This window comes from Rhopilema esculentum, chromosome 4 (assembly GCF_057945365.1).
Source record: "Rhopilema esculentum isolate cy_ngs chromosome 4, ASM5794536v1, whole genome shotgun sequence".
Taxonomy (NCBI): domain Eukaryota; kingdom Metazoa; phylum Cnidaria; class Scyphozoa; order Rhizostomeae; family Rhizostomatidae; genus Rhopilema; species Rhopilema esculentum.
Genome location: NC_142818.1, coordinates 1006708 through 1025068, shown reverse-complemented (window position 1 = coordinate 1025068; position 18361 = coordinate 1006708). Strand labels below are relative to the sequence as shown.

At 33.9% G+C, this 18361-nt stretch overlaps 3 protein-coding genes across 3 annotated transcripts; 1 reads left to right on the top strand and 2 right to left on the bottom strand.

The window, feature by feature from the left end:
* Window positions 1–2592: 2592 nt before the first annotated feature.
* On the bottom strand, window positions 2593–3638 carry LOC135690495 (40-kDa huntingtin-associated protein-like). Its single transcript, XM_065208061.2, has one exon. It carries the CDS (start codon window positions 3584–3586, stop codon window positions 2654–2656), a length of 933 nt encoding a protein of 310 aa, XP_065064133.1. The 5' UTR covers window positions 3587–3638; the 3' UTR covers window positions 2593–2653.
* A 9-nt stretch (window positions 3639–3647) lies between these two features.
* On the top strand, window positions 3648–15212 carry LOC135690494 (3-ketodihydrosphingosine reductase). The gene is made up of 11 exons (XM_065208060.2): window positions 3648–3865; window positions 4872–4961; window positions 8535–8594; window positions 9443–9505; window positions 10299–10394; window positions 10510–10623; window positions 11841–11918; window positions 13126–13209; window positions 13603–13686; window positions 14486–14587; window positions 14992–15212. Exons 1-11 carry the CDS (start codon window positions 3746–3748, stop codon window positions 15106–15108), a joined length of 1008 nt encoding a protein of 335 aa, XP_065064132.2. The 5' UTR covers window positions 3648–3745; the 3' UTR covers window positions 15109–15212.
* LOC135690491 (QRFP-like peptide receptor) lies at window positions 14795–18350 on the bottom strand. Its single transcript, XM_065208058.2, has 3 exons — window positions 17972–18350; window positions 17202–17739; window positions 14795–16021 (listed from the first exon to the last, which is right to left on the bottom strand). The coding sequence occupies exons 1-3, from the start codon at window positions 18294–18296 to the stop codon at window positions 15766–15768; spliced, it is 1119 nt and encodes a 372-aa protein (XP_065064130.2). The 5' UTR covers window positions 18297–18350; the 3' UTR covers window positions 14795–15765.
* Between the last annotated feature and the right edge of the window lie 11 nt (window positions 18351–18361).

The window sequence follows — 18361 nt, the reverse complement described above, 5'->3', positions numbered from 1 at the left end:
CCTTGCTTTTAATGGCTGTTTACCATACAATATATTGCTGTATTGTTTTACATTTTGATAATCCCGAAAAAGGGCTTTATTGAGATACAGTAGAAGGATCATTTCAATCTATGATTGATAAAACGTTCAGCAACAAATGAAAAAAGTATAAAACAAACGAAACATTGGCGAAAAGACTACCGAAGACAATGAACATATACATATATGAATATTTTGGACTAAAATATATTTTTGTGCTTAGATTTATACTTTGTTTTGATTTTTTAGAAGGTGAAATAGCAAACAAAATGAATATACAAATATGATTTTTTATCATAAAATGAAAAAGGTGAGAACTTTTTAATGAACTAAATAAATTAAGAGCAATTATCAGTAGTCAGAATTAACACACAAACGCTAGTAACAAAGTTTATGTTCTTAAAGAAAGTTTTACATTTTTCTTTTGAAGGATATTATCAAGCTACAATTCCGGACAAAAATGGTCGAGATTTTTTAAAAAAGTTTATGTTTTCTGTTTCCTTAAAAAAACGTTTTCCCTTCTCCCGATTAAATGTTGAATGCAAGTTTTCGAAGCGCAAGTGATAGATTTCTAATCGAACAGAGATTCGGGAAAAGAAGGGATTCGAATATACAGGGGCGATATAAAGTAGAAATTGCATAAATTGCATTTTGTCTCATCAATTTTATCCGAGATTGAATTTGAAAGATGTTTAAAAGCGTAATAGAGGCCAAGGGGTAAGAGAAGCAAGATAAAAGGAGCCAAGAGGGGAGGGTTGACCTTTACTGTAGTTATGCAACATCTTTGCGTAGGGAAGTTCCTGTGTCTTAAATACTTTATTTTATGCTTTTATTTATTCAATTCCAGCATTTTTTATTCGTTTATTCTGCTTCAAGCATTTTGAGTTTGTCAAAATTAGAAGTTTCAGACGTTTGAGCGAGGATGGCTTGGTGGTCAGGGTCGTTGACTCCGCGCAAGAGTCCGTGGTACGAGTCCCATGACCAACTTTCTCTCAGAGAGAGGAGAGTCGTCAGCTCTCTGTAATTCCAGGCGTAGGAATCACGATGTGTGGTCACATCGAAAGGAAGGACCAAGACACTGCTCAATAATCATAGTTTTTCAGTACCCTAAAACTACCTTCGAAAGCTAGGTAGCAAACACAAAACAATAAGATACGTTTGAAGACAGGACCACTATGTGTTATGACTTGTGGGGAGTCTGTTTTTCTGGTCGCGTTACGTAAGCTACGTTATTTATTCTAGAGATTAATTGGTTGGTAGCACATCCCCAGTTAAGTATCCCATAAAGGACATGAGATTGGGCATGATCCTAAGACAACAGTTTCTCTTATGACTATGGATTGAATAAAAGAATTACATAATATTCTAAGAGTTCTCATTTTGGAAACAGTTTATATTATAGAGAATTCTAAACTGCAAATACTTTTAGAATTCATAAGGCTAAATTGTTTACATGTTCTTTCCATATTAATTCATCATCTAGTGCGGCTCTGTAGAACATTGAAGTTTATATCAAGATTTTTTGCTGTAGCTCCGTTTATTACAACTGCTTACGTAAGTATCAAATAAGCCAAGAGAGAAAAAAGAACACATATAAGTCTGCCATGATTAACAGTTAGCAACGTCAAATTCTTTATTGAAGGAAAGAAATGTGCTACAAGAGAAAATAAATTCTAAAATATCGTTTATTATTCTTCGAGATTGAAACTTCAAAATTACTAGAGAAGCAGATCTTCTTTTATCAAGACAATATTGAAATTGAAAATTTTGCTATTTCTTTCCAAGAATTTTCTTGTTTAAATCACTAATCTGATTTTAAACAAAATTTCAAAAATTCTATCGATAACTGGAAGAACTGAGATGAGCTAATAATTTCCATACTTTGGCATTTTTTTAGCTTATCAGGGAATCGCCTTACGAAAACGAAGAATAGAGCACCAACATGTGACGTCACCGAAAATATTCATTGTTGGATATAATTTTCGCTGTAATCTCTTGCAGGGCTTGCACATTTCTATGAAGTTTCGGCAGCAAAACATGCTTGGTAGCTTTTCTGTTATGTCTATAAAGAGGGTGGGGGGGGGGGGTTAAAATGGTTTTGGGGGTGTCTGTAGATGAATATCCCAGGTGTCTGACACACAACAGCAAAAGATAAGAGCTTTTGGGCCAAAGATTAGAGAGAGTTGGATCATCAATTGTCATAAATATATTGAGGACAGTTGCCCTGTTCTCAGATTTCAGCATAGAACTCATGGTTTAAAACTTATCTCCAGGTAATTTTCTTGAAATAAAGTTTTTCCTCAAATTTCCACCTTTTACAGTAACTCAAAGTTTTAGCACCAAGAAGACAATTGGAGAGAGTAAGAAATTGTTGTTCAGGGGCAAACTTTTCAGAAAAATTGTTTGCAGTCAATTTCTCTTGCTACTCTTAGAAAGCATTATAAGTATAGATTATTGTGAGTAGAGGTATAGATAATAGACATTCACAGAATATTTTGAAGGACTTACCAAGAGAACCCAATCAAACTTGAGCCAAAAGGTAGGACTAAACCTCAATCTGTCTAAATACATACATTAGGTATATTTTCATTTCATTACATAACAATACAAAATTAAGAATAAGAACTATGTTTTTCTAATCGACCTGATTCAAGCTATTGATTAAGTCAAAATAAATTTGGCACTGCCACCCCTTGAGAAACGGAAATAAGTCATTTTCAAGCTCCTTTAGAAGCTCAGTGTCTTTTTCTTGTACAGCCATAATCAAAGACTGCAACAATTGGAACAGTTCTTCCTGAAGCCATGCTGGCCTTGAATCTTCAAGATTTTCCCAAATATATTTCTCCATCACCTTGCCATAGGCACTACTAAGTTGCTGGGGTGATGACTGGAGCAGCAATAGCAAGAAAACTTTATCAATCTCACAACTGCATATGAATTCTCTTTGAGAAACAAGTATGAAAGGTTCTTTCTTCTCATAAGCTTCAATTATTGTTGAAAGTTCAGAAAGCATTTTCAGTGCAGAGTGATAATCTCCAGTCATGATACGGCATGTGATGCCTTCTCTTGTGGAATGTAGGTAATCAATAATACTGTAAGATCTTTGAATTTCTGCAGCTCTTATAAAGTGATCACATGCCTCTTGAATTTTCCCAACTTCTCTGAGCTTATTGCCAACCTCCAAGGAAATCATTGCAGCTAAGGCAAGATGTCCTTCCCGCTTGTAAATCTTTATCGCTTGATTGAAACAGTGGGTAGCCTCTGTTAAATGTTCTTCAAATGCAGGACACTTAACATCGACATTCTCTTTCTCAGCTTTGAAGAACAGCCTGGCTGCTTCTACCAAAGCTTCTGTCTCAGCCACAGGATTGTTCAATGCGTTTTGGCAGTGCGCCTTGGCTATACAGCAGAATCCTGCATATTGCAAGCACTCCTGCTGCTTCAAGACCCTAGTGAGAGTTCCAAATTGATCACTAGCTTCAGCAAAATTAGGTTTCTTTAGTAACCGCTTTTTAAGCTTATTATTAATAGCTCTATAATTAGAAAGTACGTCAAGTTCCCTGTCCATGTTTTGATGTCGTTTGAGTTTGAGTTTGGGAATGGACGAACCTGCCTCGTTTTTAGCTGTGGTTAAGAGGCTGCTAAAATCCAGAAACAGGATAGGATCACTAGGCCTAAGTTGCAAAAACAGACAATTGGTTATCCTGTCTAAAATTTTAAGTTAAATATGTTGCTTTTTGTCTTGATTTGTGTCCTGATCGCAATTTGTATGTTTTCTGTGTTAGACTGGATAATTTCATGTATAAAAGTAAAGAGCAACATAGTAGTGGAAAACAGTCATGTTATGGTAAGTTCTTTTTATTTTCATTTTTTCATTTGAATTCTTTTATAGTAGGTATCAATCGAAACGCGTGCTTCTTTTTATGTTAGAAAGAAGTATTTTTTATTCTTCAATACATGTCCTAACTCCTGCGAACTAAAGGCCAAGGCTTAAAAACCAAATAAATTATAACGTTAAATGAACAGTGTTTTAACTAGGGGTTTTTTGCACAGCCAGTTAGAAAAACAGAAAGGTGTCTACACTTTCCACTGGCAGGATAAATGGGTGTGCAACAAACCTTTTGCCTGGTGCACCTGAAGCGCCGAAGATTTGCCGCACCTCAAAGTATATATTGTGCACACCTGCACTGCGCCTAAGAATTTTGTAGTGCATGTCTTCATGTTCTTATTAAAATCTACCATTTCCCCTAACCAGATAATAAATAACTCAAAAGTAGAGAAAGCTAAGATTTCTTCAACAGTTCAACTTTAAAATTCCAATATTTTTAAACACCCTTAATATTCTTTTAAAGAACAGCAGCAAAAAGACACATTTAAGGGTTTTTGGAAACAAGCCTTTTTGCTGAAACTGGCTCTTATTGTTTGCATATTGTTTTTCAAGATTGAAAAGGTTCATCTTGTCTCATCTTTTGCCTAGTTCATGTGACGATCATTAAAATCTGCCATAAACCAGATACTAAATAACTCAAGTGAAGACAGATAGAATACTTCAACAGCCTAACTTTGTCATTCAAATATTTTCAAAAGACTAATCCAATTTTTTCAAGAAAAGCAACAAAAAGACACATTTAAGAATATTTACATTCAAACCCTTTTCACTGAAACTGGATCTACTTGTTTCCAAAATGTTTTTTCATTAAAATGTCAAAATGTTTGATACATCGAAAAGTTTCATCTTGTCTAATCTTTAATTAATGTGATGATGTTGTCTGGGGTAATATAATATGTACCTTCTACGACTGTGGTTGTAGTGTGCTGAATTTCTTTTTGATCAATTTTTTCAATACATGCAGATTACTGGTGGTAGTAGTGGCATTGGTCTTGCACTGGCAAAGTTGTATTTATCAAAAGGTGCCGATGTTACTATTGTTGCAAGAAACAAGGTATGTGCTTAGGCAGTTATTATGCTATTCTCTAAAAAACCGAAAGGCAAAAATTGAAAAATGAAAAAATTTCAACAACATCTGACTACCAAAGGGATCTACTTGAAAAAAAGTCAGCAACAACTGTCAAGCAGTATGCCTGGTTAGCATCTGCTAAGACTCTTAATCAATATAACCTGATTTGCGAAGTTACACATTAGTTTTCTTAGATGTCAAATATCTTTTTAATCTTTTGAACCTACTAATGCTCAAATTGTTAAAAAATTTAAAAATGAGCAGAGACCAAGCTGAATAAGTGGGACAATGAATTTAATTTTACTGACTCTAATCTTAACCAAAGAGACAAGTTTAAGACATCCTGTTAGACATTTTTCAATTCTTCCTTCTGTTGTTTGTAGTTTTCAACCATTCCAATTTGAAGTTATTGATAGGAATGTCCTAAATAATATGTATGCACCCAACTGGATAAAGGCAGGGGCTTAACTTCACATGAACTCTTGAAAGTTCAATATATTTTGCCTGATTAGTGGACATTTGAGAGGCTGCCCCCCTGCCACTATGCTTCTAGCCCCTATGCTTCCTGCCCCTATGCTTCCTGCCCAGGCCTCTTCGTTTAAGGCGCGCGATCACACGCGCGCACCTTGGCACGCTCCTGTCGTTGTCGAGACGCGCAATAAATCACGCGCCTGGTTTATAAGAACTCTTTAAATCGCGCTCCTTGTGTTTTGGTTTTGAACAATTTTTCTACAAAGAGCCTTGCAGATTCAAAATCGATTGATATCTAAATAAACGGTTGCTTCTTTTAATCCCTCTTTCGAGGAAATTGTTATTGCCAAGTGAAAGCAAACATACGGTCAATAACCAATAAACTGTCATTGCCATTCCTGATTGTTATAAGTTTTTTAAATGGCCAGTAATTCAAAGGGTCAAGCCATAGAGCTATCTGCTTTCGCAAGTCTCGCAAGGACGAAGTTAGCGGATCAAAGACCGAAAAATGAAATTGGAAGACAAGATGGTTTCGATTTGGTGTAAAGTTTGCTCAAAACACAAAAGCGTTATTTTATCAAATCCTCTTTGTAAAGGAAGTGCCAGGAAAGCAATTGAATCGTACGTCAATAGAACAAATTTTGATTTTTCCACTTCTTCTGACTCCGATTCTTCATCGGAATTTGAGCTGGACATTGACAAACTGCAACAATAATGTGTTTTTTTTGCTTTTAGTGCTCTATTAAGTAGTTTTTTTAGATATTTCTAGATAAAAAGTATTTACATGCGAAAACATGCCGTTTTTGCCTACTTTGACGTTAATATATTTTTTTGATAAAACGCACACCTTAGCAAGGCGAGGCGCGCGTTTGAGCACGTGCCCGCTAAAATGCTCACGGAGAGGCCTGTTCCTGCCCCTTGCAATCATGAGCATGGAGCCAGATACACTGCACTAATCAGACTTTAGCAATTTCCTCTGCAACTTAGCAGCACAGTGAAGTTTCTGTACTGTAATGTTTTTAATGGCACCCATTTTCTGACTTTAACAATTTTTACTCAGTTATGCTGTTCATGAAATGTTGAACAGTTTTAATGAGAATTTATCTGTGTATGAATAAACTGAATAAGTACTGCTTATTGTTAATTTCTTTCTGCACTTGAAATATTCAAATTGAAAACATATGAGGCCATGCACAATAAGTGACTTTGACGTTTTTCTGGAACATCCTCTCTTCTCTTAATTCACATGATGCTCAGATTTTTGAAATCATTTCTGCTGTATCCATTAAGTACTTAGTGTCCCCGAACAAATTATCAATTTTCATTTTAAAAAAACACAGTGGACTTGCATTTGACCAGGCCTTGCCCGGAAAGGCGCTCGATCGAGCCCGAGCGCCTAGAGTGCACCCAAAAAAAGCCTTGGAGAGCGATTTATAGAGCCCCTCAAAAGGTAAAAACAATATTAACATGGAGCAAAATAAATTTTTGGAATTTGTTGAATCAACTTGATCAAGCATATTAAACAATCTTCCCAACAGACCGCAATATTATGATTTGCGTAAGATTACCCCTTGAGAAAAAATTCAGCAAATTCAATGTTGGGTTTTCGATATCATTTATTATTTAATAACCCTCTAATAACCATAAAGGACACAGGCGATCAAGCGTATTCTCCGGCAGATTTATTTGATTTTCGAGCAAGCGTTAATCTTCTTTTGTAGTATATATTATTTTCCTGTTTTTCTCAATAACTTATCGCATTGCTTTTCATTAGCTTTTGCGAGTAGTAGATGTTCTAGCGTTTCTTATAGAATGGATAACATGAAAAAAGGAAACAAAGTTAAATGTTCGATTTAAAGACATGCGCTTTGATGAAGCAATATGTGAAGCTGAACATAACTAGTGATACTGACACTGATAAAAGCTCATCGAATGATGGCAACTTACATATCTAGAAAAATCTGAACAATTTTGCGACGACTTTGTTCTATTATATTTCTATATTTATATGAACATAGTGTTTGTTTTCATGTTTTGTTATTTCATATTATGGTGCTTTCTGGTATCACCGTTGAATTTCATATTTAACATTCTTCCGAAGCTTTCGATATGAAGCTCTCGATCTCCTAAAGCTCTCGATCTCCTAAAGCTCTTGAAGGATGCTCTCAAGGAAATCTACTTAGAGGTGCGAAATAGAGCGCCTAGAGTTTCTAAGGGGCTCTTTTTATGGAGTACCTTCATTTTACTTAGAGCAAGGCCTGATTTGACTATGCTGTTTGGTAATTCATTCCAAATGCCAGTAATCCTCAGACTGAAAATTATTTTTGCAACATCCCTACGGCATCCCTGTTTTTTAATCTTGAAATCATTACTGCTTGCTCTATCATCTTCTTGTAAATCACACAAGCCCCTAGCATCGTTACAATTGTGTGTGTACTTGTATACTTCAATAAGGTCTCCCCTTAGTCTTCTGTAAACAAAAGGAGGTAACTTTAGTTCTTTAAAGGGCTCCTTGATTAAAGGTTTCTCAGACCTGTGACAACTTTACAATCTCTTTTCTGAAGATTCTCAATCGTTTTAATATCTTTTTTGAACCACAGAGACCATACTACATTGCCAAATTCAAGGTGCGGTCTTACCAGGCTTTTGAATAGGCAATTGAATATTTCTTTATCAATGTAGATGAATGAGCCTTTTGTCATCCCCATTATTCTGTTAGCTTTGTTTAAAGCTACCTCAGCATGTTTGCTGAACTTGAGATCTTTGTCAATGTTATCTCCCAAACCTTTCTTGCAGTCACTTGTTTCAAGTTTCACAAGGGTACCATTTTCTTTCATGTCTTAGTCATATTCTGAATTGTTATTATAATGAAAATGATAGTGTTTGAAAAATGAGGTAAATAGTCTGGTGTATGCAGTAGGTGAGGTTTGAGAGGGGGCCTGGCTTTCAAGCAAACACCTAGGGTTACATTTCTTTTACTAGGGTTAAGTTTCCAGACCAATGCCTGATAGCTGAATGTGAGTTTTTCAAAATTCATTATAACTTAATCTTATACATATTTGTTATTTCATCTTTTCTTATTCTCAGATTAAATTGGCTCAGGCTGCCATGGTTTTAGAGAAAGAAAAAGTGAAAAAAAGCCAAAAGGTTAGTAATCAAAGTAGTTTCTAATCCATATAATGATAAGGAAAGTCTAGATAATTTCAAATCAAAAGAAGCAGAGGCTGGCTTTGATGCAAGAGAACTAAACTTAATAAAAACTATTTTAGTTTTTATTACAAGGAATAGTCGGTTTTTTTGTCAGATTAAGCAAAGCTGGCTGTAAAGACTTGTTTTTATGTATAAATTTTACCTTGCTCCATAACCGTGGGATGAATTCGTTTTGTGAGTACCCTGAACTGTCTAAATAGACAATGAATTAGTTGTATCATATCATACAAATATTTAACAGTAAGCTGTTTCCCTGGAAGAAACAGTCCCAAAAATCAGTTTATTGGTCAAATAGTTATAAAAATCAATTTGTTAACTGCAACTCAAATGATTTATAACTTCAAATTTTCATGTTTTTGTCCTTCATCAATTTATATTTATTGTAAAATGTATGAATGTATATATGATATGTATTTTATATAGAATATTGTGCTAGTAGGTCTTTGACATATCACCCACCAGAGTGAAAGTTTTTTCCTGATAATTTAGTGGCTGCCTACATTTTGGTCATTTTCAAAACAGTTTCTTTTTAGCACCTGTTTGTCAATTTTCTCAAGACATTTTTCATTTTTCCATTTCTTTTACAATTATAATTCCAAATATATCAAGCAAGAGTGTTGACATGTGAAGAAAGGGGGCGAGGATTTTGTTATCCACTTTTGTGTTGATAGGCATTTTTCAATCTGAATTCTTTTACAAAGAATTGAATTTTGAATCTTGTACATTGGTAAATGAACATCTCAAGGCACTGTTTTGTATAATTCTTCAAAGTCTGTTTTCTTTAGGTTTGCATTGTATCTGTTGATCTGACCAAAGATCTACTTTACATAAGAAATGCATACAAAGAGGTAATAAATCATGCATTTTTTGTACCACATTTTTTTAAAGGAACTGTTTCAAATCCTCTTTTCTTTGAAGTTTAGCATGCCCTTTATACCGTTTGAAATATAGTTCTAATATTTGAACGGCTTCTTAAATATTTCTTGTCGGAATACCCAGGGACACCCGCACAAGATTAAGGAAGGAGGGGCAATGTTGGTGCTTAGGGCAAATAGTAGAATTTTCTTTCACTACCATAACAGAGTACTTGTGAGGATGGGGGAGGGGTGGGGTTACAATGAAATATAAATAGACTGGTTGTAAATCTTTGATTGTCCACTTAGTCTCAATACTCCATGGTTACAGAATCATTGAAAATGCAAAAAGGAAAATAATAATCACAAGAAAAAAATAAATCAAATAATTGTTTACTGCAGTGTGTTTCTTATATTGAGGCATAAAATAAATGTAATATTCTTGTCCTGACATGGTCAAAAAAGCCAATATCTTATAAGACGCCGCTGGTTTTTAGAGTTTACAATCGTCTGCTGAAAGAGAATTTTCTGTTACCAAAGACTGACAGAAAAAAGGAGATTTTTCTATTTTTAATTTTAATTTCTAATGGATATCAACATAATGAGAATGGCTAAACTAATCAATTATCAACAAGATTCTATAATCTTTTCTTAGGAGTTAATATTTAAGGGCACTGCTTGCCCCCTCTGCCCCTCCTGGAAGAGCCCCTGCAGCTCCTCCAGGGTTGGGGCCCCTGAGAATACCATAGTTACTGACTGATTTTCTCAAATTTTCTATCTTTTACAGGCACAAGAGTGTAATGGTAGTGTGAACATACTTATCAACTGTGCTGGATTTGCTTATTGTGGAACTTTTGAAAATACAGATTCTGAAGATTTCAAAGTAAGTACACAATTGGTGATTTATGTTTCAGAATTATCAACTTGTAAGACATCCTGCCTATTTTCTGTCTCTATTTTCCCTGCAGTTATTTGAACATTTTATTTTCGTATTTTAGCTCATGATGGATACAAATTTCTTTGGAGGTGTGCATATGACAAAATGTGTTATAGATGATATGAAAAAAATGGAACAAGGGCACATAGTTTTTGTTTCATCTATAGGAGGACAGGTATGTATGTGTTTTTAATTGTTGTTTTTCAAAATACACATAAAGATAATTGAACAGTATGTGATGTATTGAGTGGAAAAGAGAGCCGAAATTGTGCATGAGATGGGCAAGCAAATGCTGTTAAGGTCCTGTGTTCTTTCTTTTTATATTGTTTTTTCTTTCTGTTAAGTTGTTTTATTTTTTCCGAGCTTTCTCTAAATGTACAAAATCGGGGCATGAATTTTGTCTCTCGGGGTTATTATCTTTAATTATGATGACTCAATTTCAGAAGAAATTAATTTAAATTTTTCCATAAGAAAGTAGATTGAACCAGGCAGACATCATGTTATGAGATAATCATACTGGCAACCAGCATCAGACCTCCCTAAAAACATTTTGTGCCTGCAAGCACAAACTGTTTTGCAAAAGGTGCCTGCAAGGTTTTTTCATATGTAATGCATAGGATATAAAATTGTTTAAAATAAGAGACATAAAGTAAGGTTTAATGATGCAAAGACCAGTAAATTTTCAAAGAGCTACTTTAGCAGAAAATTACTATATATAGAACGAAGATTGTTTTATCAACAATAATAGCATTATAGAATTTAAACAAACTTCAGCTTGTGACAAAAAGGAAACATTTGCAGCGATTGTGTCCTTAATTTTCTTCTAGCAGCGAAAATGGCAGTCGTTTATATTGCTTTATATTGTTTGATACTATGATTAAGGATACTTTCAGCTTTTTAAATATTTGGATCATTAACAGCAATCACAATTCCCATCTCTTGCACACTCCACCCAGATTTGTAGCTTGTCCTGAATTTTTTTAAACAGAAGCCTTCAATCAATGACTGATTCAACCAATAGCTTGCTGCAGCAACTCGAACAGAATAAATAATCAAAACAAGATAGCTGAACATCTTGTCTTGCTGTTAGGAAAATCTTTTACTCTTTTTTTGCTACATAAATTACTTTCACAAAGCGGTAGAGCTTAAAATTAACATGGTAAAACTTGTAGCTGAATTTTTCCCCAAACTCTTAAACAATTGAAAACTTTGAAAAAGTCCGCTTTTTCAGATGTATTTGCAGATACAATTTAATCAGCACAGTTTGCCTGCGAGTACTGATTGCGCGCTTTAGCAAGGCCTGACCAGCATACCTCCTATAGACCCATTAACTGCTACCTAGAAATAGTTAGCTGTCGTTTTAAAAACAAAATCTTGTCCATTCCATTTTAGCTAGGGTTGTATGGATACACTGCTTATTCAGCATCTAAGTTTGCTGTGAGAGGGTTTGCAGAATCTTTGGCTTCTGAGGTATGCTTAAACTAAAGAACTATTTTATGAAATATACCCACTTTATCAGGCATCTCCATGTGCATATTATATTGCTTGTGGAAATGTAAAGAAAAGGAGAAATCCTTCTATTGCAAAACATACACTTCCAATGTTTTTCCCATGCCCAGTTCAAATTTTATCATGCATCAGGAGGAGAGACAAAAAGACAAAACATGTTTAAACTGATCAGACAAAGTTACTTTCATATTTTCATTCTGAGAATGGCTAATTTGAAGCTATTTCTATATCCAGTTCAGGCCAGATAGCATGTTCTCCCCCTGGCCCTTTTTTTGACTAACAATATGGTAATGACTGTCTTTTTTCATTTTTTTTGGTTTCTTATTTTTTAGTGTTTTTTTATCAACAATATTTAACATGAATCAGCAAATGCTGAAAACAACAAGCAGATAATTTCTTGTAGAGCTAGTTCCTTGCAAATTTGCAAATTTCCAATAAATTCTAACTTATTCCAACTTTTTTCATACAAAATACTGTTAAATGGCCGGAAAGCAAATATTGAAGAATTAAGAATGTGAATGCCATTCAAATAAAGAATAAAATGAATGCAACAACTTTAAAAAAAGTGTATCCAGTTCTTATCAAGTGATATTTTCTTGTTTCTTAACACCCCTCCAATTGATAATTTGGGGCTGCTTATAACAATAGGAAGATTGAAGAAGCAAATGAATGACAAAAAAATTAAAAATAATTTATCTGACCAATTCTCAAAATTTTGCAATGAAACAATTTGTGTGTGTTTAATAACAAAACAGCAAAGATTGAGCATATTCCCAATACCCCCAATTTGCATCTAAATATTAAATCCCATTTTTAGTTACAAACTTTATAGGAGCTATCAAAACTCAGCTATGGGGCTCAAGTCTTTTTTGGGTGTGCATTGAGATAGGATCTTCAAATGCAGAACAGCATTTCAGAACATTCAGGAAAAAGGCTGTATTGATTTTCATTTTGGATTCTGAAATTTTTAAAAAACAAAAGATTTCCTACTTAAATAATTTTCATATATTTTAAAAGTTAGCCAAAGAATATTTATGCAAAATATTTGTCAGAAATGTTGTTGTAAATGTATTTTTACTCTTTCAGAAATTATTGCTTTTGGAGAGTCCTAGCATTATTTCTATTGTATAAAGACTACTATTTCTTAATTATGTCAATTCTTACTCAGCTCAAGCCACACAATATTGGGGTTTCTGTAGCATTTCCACCAGACACAGATACACCTGGTTTTGAAAACGAGAATGAGTCCAAAGTTTGTATTTAGCTGTTTGTGTAAAATTTTATGAATAAGATGGTTTGCATCTATTTATTTACACCCCTTTTCGATTCAAGTTTCACATCTATCTACGAATAATCTTATCCTGTATTGCCTAAATTGCTATGTGAAATTCGCTACACATCAACCAACTTGAAGAAAAGGAAGTTTTCTAAAATCAAGAAGTTGTATGGTCCGGTGAACTCCCCGTAAAAGAAATAATAATGATGATAGCAATAAAACAAATTTTGATACAGGATAACCTATCAGCAAATGCTTGTCCTATATAATACAATTTAGCTTAGCCAATTTTCCATTTCCTGTGAGTAGCATAGCTTTAGCCCTTATTAAATTTCAGTTCTATGCTTTCATTTGCTTTCATTTTTTAAGCCTGAAGCCACAAAGCTTATCTCAGAAACAGCTGGCCTTTTTACACCTGATGAGGTGGCGGAAATTATCATCAAAGGAGTCAATGTAAATATGATTTAAACATTTAGTGCTTTACAATATTTTCTTTCCAGATTAAGATGAAAATAATGGCATTGTGTGACACTTCAGTTTTCCTTCAGTATATTTTCTCAAATCCTGATTTTGATCACTTTCCATATAAGCTTTTTATAAAAGAGCATCATCTGGTATTTGAATAAATTGACACTTTTTTACTTTTTGTAAGTTATTCAACTTTCTAACTGTAATTTAAGCTAATAAGAATTATTTGAAATCTCATCATCTTTACAACAATTTGTAAAGGAATTATTGTGCGTTGTTGTTTATGAGTGTTATTGTTTTTGATGTGAGGATGAAGTGTGATTGTTTTGTGTATGTGCAGGGGAAGTTTCAAGTTTTAATCATTTGCTTTTTTGAGAGTCGTTTTTAAAAAATTAAACAACAAGCTATAAAGACTGTTCTTCTTATGACTACCGAAAGTTGAGCAATTCTGAGAAACTCCCTTTGTGCGCAAAATAAAATCAGATTTTATTTCCCAACAATTTGCAGAGATATTCATCCAGTTTTATGTTTGGGTTTTTTAATATGTTTGGGAATTTTCCATTAATAAAAACATAATTGATGAATTAGATTGACGGTATTGAAATTAAATTTCAATATATGTAGAAATGAAAAAAGGTATTTAAAACTTTAAGGTTTCCTATATGCCTACTCAACAAAGATTGTCCCCTTTTGTAGCCCAGACCTAAACCACTCTTTGTTTAAAAAATATATGTCTATTCAGTTCTGAAATAATGACCCTAATCGCTTTAACTTTTTCTTATAGAATCGTCAATACTTAATTTGGTGTGGTGTTGATGGATTTGCCATGAATACACTAACTTGTGGTGCTGCCCCACCATCCTCCCTTGGGGAAGTTCTTGTTCAAGTATGTTACCTGACTCTTTCACTTCTTAATTAAGTGAAGTTAACTTCTTTCATGATAGAAATCAGAATATTATATAATGAAAAAAGCATCAATCCCTATCAACCTTTATGCCACTGAGGGGCAAATATACACCATTGGCTGTTTTTTATATTGCAAATGAGTAGAAAATTGTCCAAATTTCAGAATGAATAAGAAAAGAAAACAAAATATTTATATGTAGATTTATCGTAATAATCTATGTAACAACAAATAATATTAAAAATATTTTTCTATTAAGCTTATTTTGCTAGCCTGCCCGCAGACTCCAAGCAAAATTTGCAGTTTTTTGTTGTTGCAGATCTGATAAGTAAATGTTAAATAGCATGAACTAATTATAAATAATTGATTACATTCTTCAATTTTAGGTACTTCTGATGGGTCCATTAAGACTTATGATCTTGTTCTACTTATGGAGCTTCAGTCGAATTATTGCTAAATGCACAAAAACAGAAAAAATACAAAATAAATCCAAGTCAGAGTAGTTTTTTCCTTATATCAGGAACCACAGCAGTTACTTTTCACACTTAAATAGGTAAGCAAATAAACAAATTGTAAACATATCACATTAGTATTATGTTAAAAAAGATACCTTAGTCCCTTCTTTTTGATTCACCTTCATACAAATCTTCTAGTGTCATAAATATTTCTTTACTTTTGTCATGTAGTTATTCAAATCGGTACAAGTTATTTAATCTTTTGTACAGAAGATATGTATTTGTATGTAGTGGAATTTTAAATGAATGAATAAACTGAACTGGTCTGCCTTTTAAAGAAAAATGTTAAACATCATTGCAAAAAAGAGGGATGTTCCCTCTGTAAATAATGATATCAACCATCCTGATGCTTGTAAGTGTGAATTCAAATAGTTAAAAAATTGCATAGAAGCATGAGAACAGATTCTAATGTGAAGCAAAGTGTTTTTTTATTATGAATAAGCAGCAAAAATAAACAACTTAATGTCACAAAATTACCCATACTGATAGCAACCAAATCTACCCAAATTCTAATAAAAATAATAATAATAGTAATTCTATTGAAATTACCCATTTCTAATAAATAAGACACAGTAGATTTTCCAAGCAGAATTGAAGCTACTGACATTTTGATACTGATAATAAAACCAATTAAAAAAGTACTTATTACTCAATTTCCTTTAATATGCTGATACTACCATACCCAGTATCAGATGATGTTCTTGTCTCATTTCGTTTTGAGTCATTGTTTGTGTCTTTGAATGGTTTTTGTGTGTTAAAGCTGCTATCCTGATGCCTTCGTTTTCGACAAGCAAAAATGTTTTTGAACCCAACTCTAAAGCTCTTGCTGAAAATGCAGTAAACAAATGGATTGACAGCAGAGTTGGCAAAGCCACAAATTTGACTGGCCAAGAAGATTTTCCTGTCAAAAAATATATTATTTGAATGCTCATGTATTGTTTCAAATATATTGAGCAATATAATTTTCAAAAAATAGAAATTTTGAACACTTTGATTGCACTTCAACCCAAAAATATGTAAGTGTAGATACAGAGCTGATGAAAATTAGTACTTCACCTGTCTATCATTAAGTGCTCAATGCTGTATAGGTAGAGCTGTTTAAAACACTACGATGTGTAGAAAGGCTGGTAAATTTCAGAATTGCAAAAAACATTTCATATTTTGTGAATACCTTGCCTTAAGAAAAAGGGCAAGAGAATTCATTTAAAGGATAATTTATGCAAACTTAAGTTCAAAGCAATATATTGAGACCTTTGATGACAGAAAAAGTTAGACAGCCAAAGAGACTGTTGATTTCAACAGCAGAGACATGTCCCTGCCCCACTTTTTGGAAGAAATGATCTTGTCTTTTGATTTTGAAACTCCCATTATGTAGCCAAATGTTAAGTCATGGCCGTTCTCATTGGGCAAAATTAGTGTTCCCTGTTGGTAAAAGGGTGTTTCCTGACAGCGCAAAGTGTGTGGCCTAGATTTTGAATTGCCCAGTGGCTGGTGTCATTTCACTTATTTCCAATTGTTTACAATATTAATAAACATGTACAGTGTTGTGCTCTGTAATAAAGAAAATATAAAACATCATGTTAGATGTTCTTGTTTGAAAAATTTGCCAACTTTGAAAATAAAAAGGAAAACATTAAAGTTTCATTAAATTGATGCTTTTTATCTTCAGTGAATGTGACCTCTGGGGAAGGCAATGAAGGTCTTAATAACTCATGGAGAATGGTTGTGCAGAAAGCATTTCCCTGTTTAGATTTTGCATTACAGACTGTAAATGGTGTAACAAGTTGTGTGCTTGTAACTTGGCACTGTAATTTAGCATATTAAGTGATCAGCTAGTCCTTTGAATTTGGCTCCTTTGAAATACTAGATTTAATCATTTGAGACTGTCTCCTTTGAAACACTGATAAATGCAATGAAAATACTACACTGAAATCATTTGCATTTTTCAAAGGGCTGTTTGCTTTGAAATGCTGTTGTGGTGGCCTGAGCCAAAAAGCATTGGCATAATTTCACTTGTGATGAGAATTCATCAAACATCAATTTCATATTTAAAGATAAAAGAATATTTCAAACCTGCTTACCCTAAAGTTTTTGGGTCAATCAAATTTAACTTTTTCACTATATACAGCATGTTGTATGGTGTCCATGTGAGAAAAAACAGAAGTGTTGTAGCTACAAGCATTTTGATACTTCTTTTCTTTGAGCCAACAGCATCTGCAGGTATTATGCTGTTGATATCTGTACCCCACCAAAGTTTTCTGCAAATTCTTGTATAGCAGACAAGCATAGTTACAAATGGAACTATGTAAATAATAATTGTGATAAAGAATGCATAAACAGTGTAATACTTTGGAGCTGGCCATGAAGAGTGGCAATCACAGGCCAAGCTACCAGGCTGCCTACTTTTCTTGCATACCACAGTCATTGGAAAATATGATACAGCTGCTGCTATCCAGATCAATGGAATTATGAATCTTGCTTTGACTTTTTCTGATCCAAAGCTTGAAAATGATTTGCAAATACCATGGTAACGATCAAGACTAATGAACGCCAGGCTTAGAAGGGCAGTTCCAAGGAAGATGTCCAACACAAACAGTCCACATTTGCAGCCAAAATCACCTATGAAAAAAGTGACAAGTTTGTCAGTTTTAGGTAGCTATACCTCAAGGAGCGATCAGCTAACTTGTGCATGGGGACGTTTTTATTTAGAAGATGAAGATTTAAATCAAAAAAGAGAGAAATAATGCAATCAGTAGCAGGAGAAGAAGTTTTTTACGTGCACACAAATGCTTACATTCTGATCTTGCATAACATTCTGAATAGAATAGCAACATATAGACGAAGTATTTACCTAGGTTAACATCAAGAAACTGTACCAACTGTATCGGTGTTGTGATAGCGAAACCCATATCTGCAACAGATAGGTTAAAAAGGAGGTAATACCATCTACTTTTCATGTTTCTGCTCCTCAATATGGTGGCACAAACGACGGAATTCCCTGTCAAGCATATTGCGAGTACAATTCCATAGGCTGGAAGCACTGCTGACAGATTGAAATTTGACCTTCCCCAATACTCATGCTTGTGTAAACTGGAATTTAGAAGCACTTCCATCATGTCCTTGGTTAGCCTTGCCTTGGTATGTATCGAAAGCAATGGTCTACAATCAAAAGTCATGAGTTAACATTTTTCCAAGAAGGAAATAAGTTACGATGAGACCCGGGGCCTGGATACCAGTTTCA

Excerpts from the sequence above, each read along its gene's own strand:
- LOC135690495 (XM_065208061.2), bottom strand. The coding sequence starts at position 3,586 with ATGGACAGGGAACTTGACGTACTTTCTAATTATAGAGCTATTAATAAT.
- LOC135690494 (XM_065208060.2), top strand. The coding sequence starts at position 3,746 with ATGTTGCTTTTTGTCTTGATTTGTGTCCTGATCGCAATTTGTATGTTT. Across the intron at positions 3,866-4,871 it reads TGGAAAACAGTCATGTTATG|ATTACTGGTGGTAGTAGTGG; the intron begins GTAAGTTCTTTT and ends CAATACATGCAG. Across the intron at positions 13,210-13,602 it reads AAAACGAGAATGAGTCCAAA|CCTGAAGCCACAAAGCTTAT; the intron begins GTTTGTATTTAG and ends TCATTTTTTAAG.
- LOC135690491 (XM_065208058.2), bottom strand. The coding sequence starts at position 18,296 with ATGACTTTTGATTGTAGACCATTGCTTTCGATACATACCAAGGCAAGG. Across the intron at positions 17,740-17,971 it reads GTTTCTTGATGTTAACCTAG|GTGATTTTGGCTGCAAATGT; the intron begins GTAAATACTTCG and ends CTTTTTTCATAG. Across the intron at positions 16,022-17,201 it reads ATTGACCCAAAAACTTTAGG|GAAAATCTTCTTGGCCAGTC; the intron begins GTAAGCAGGTTT and ends ATTTTTTGACAG.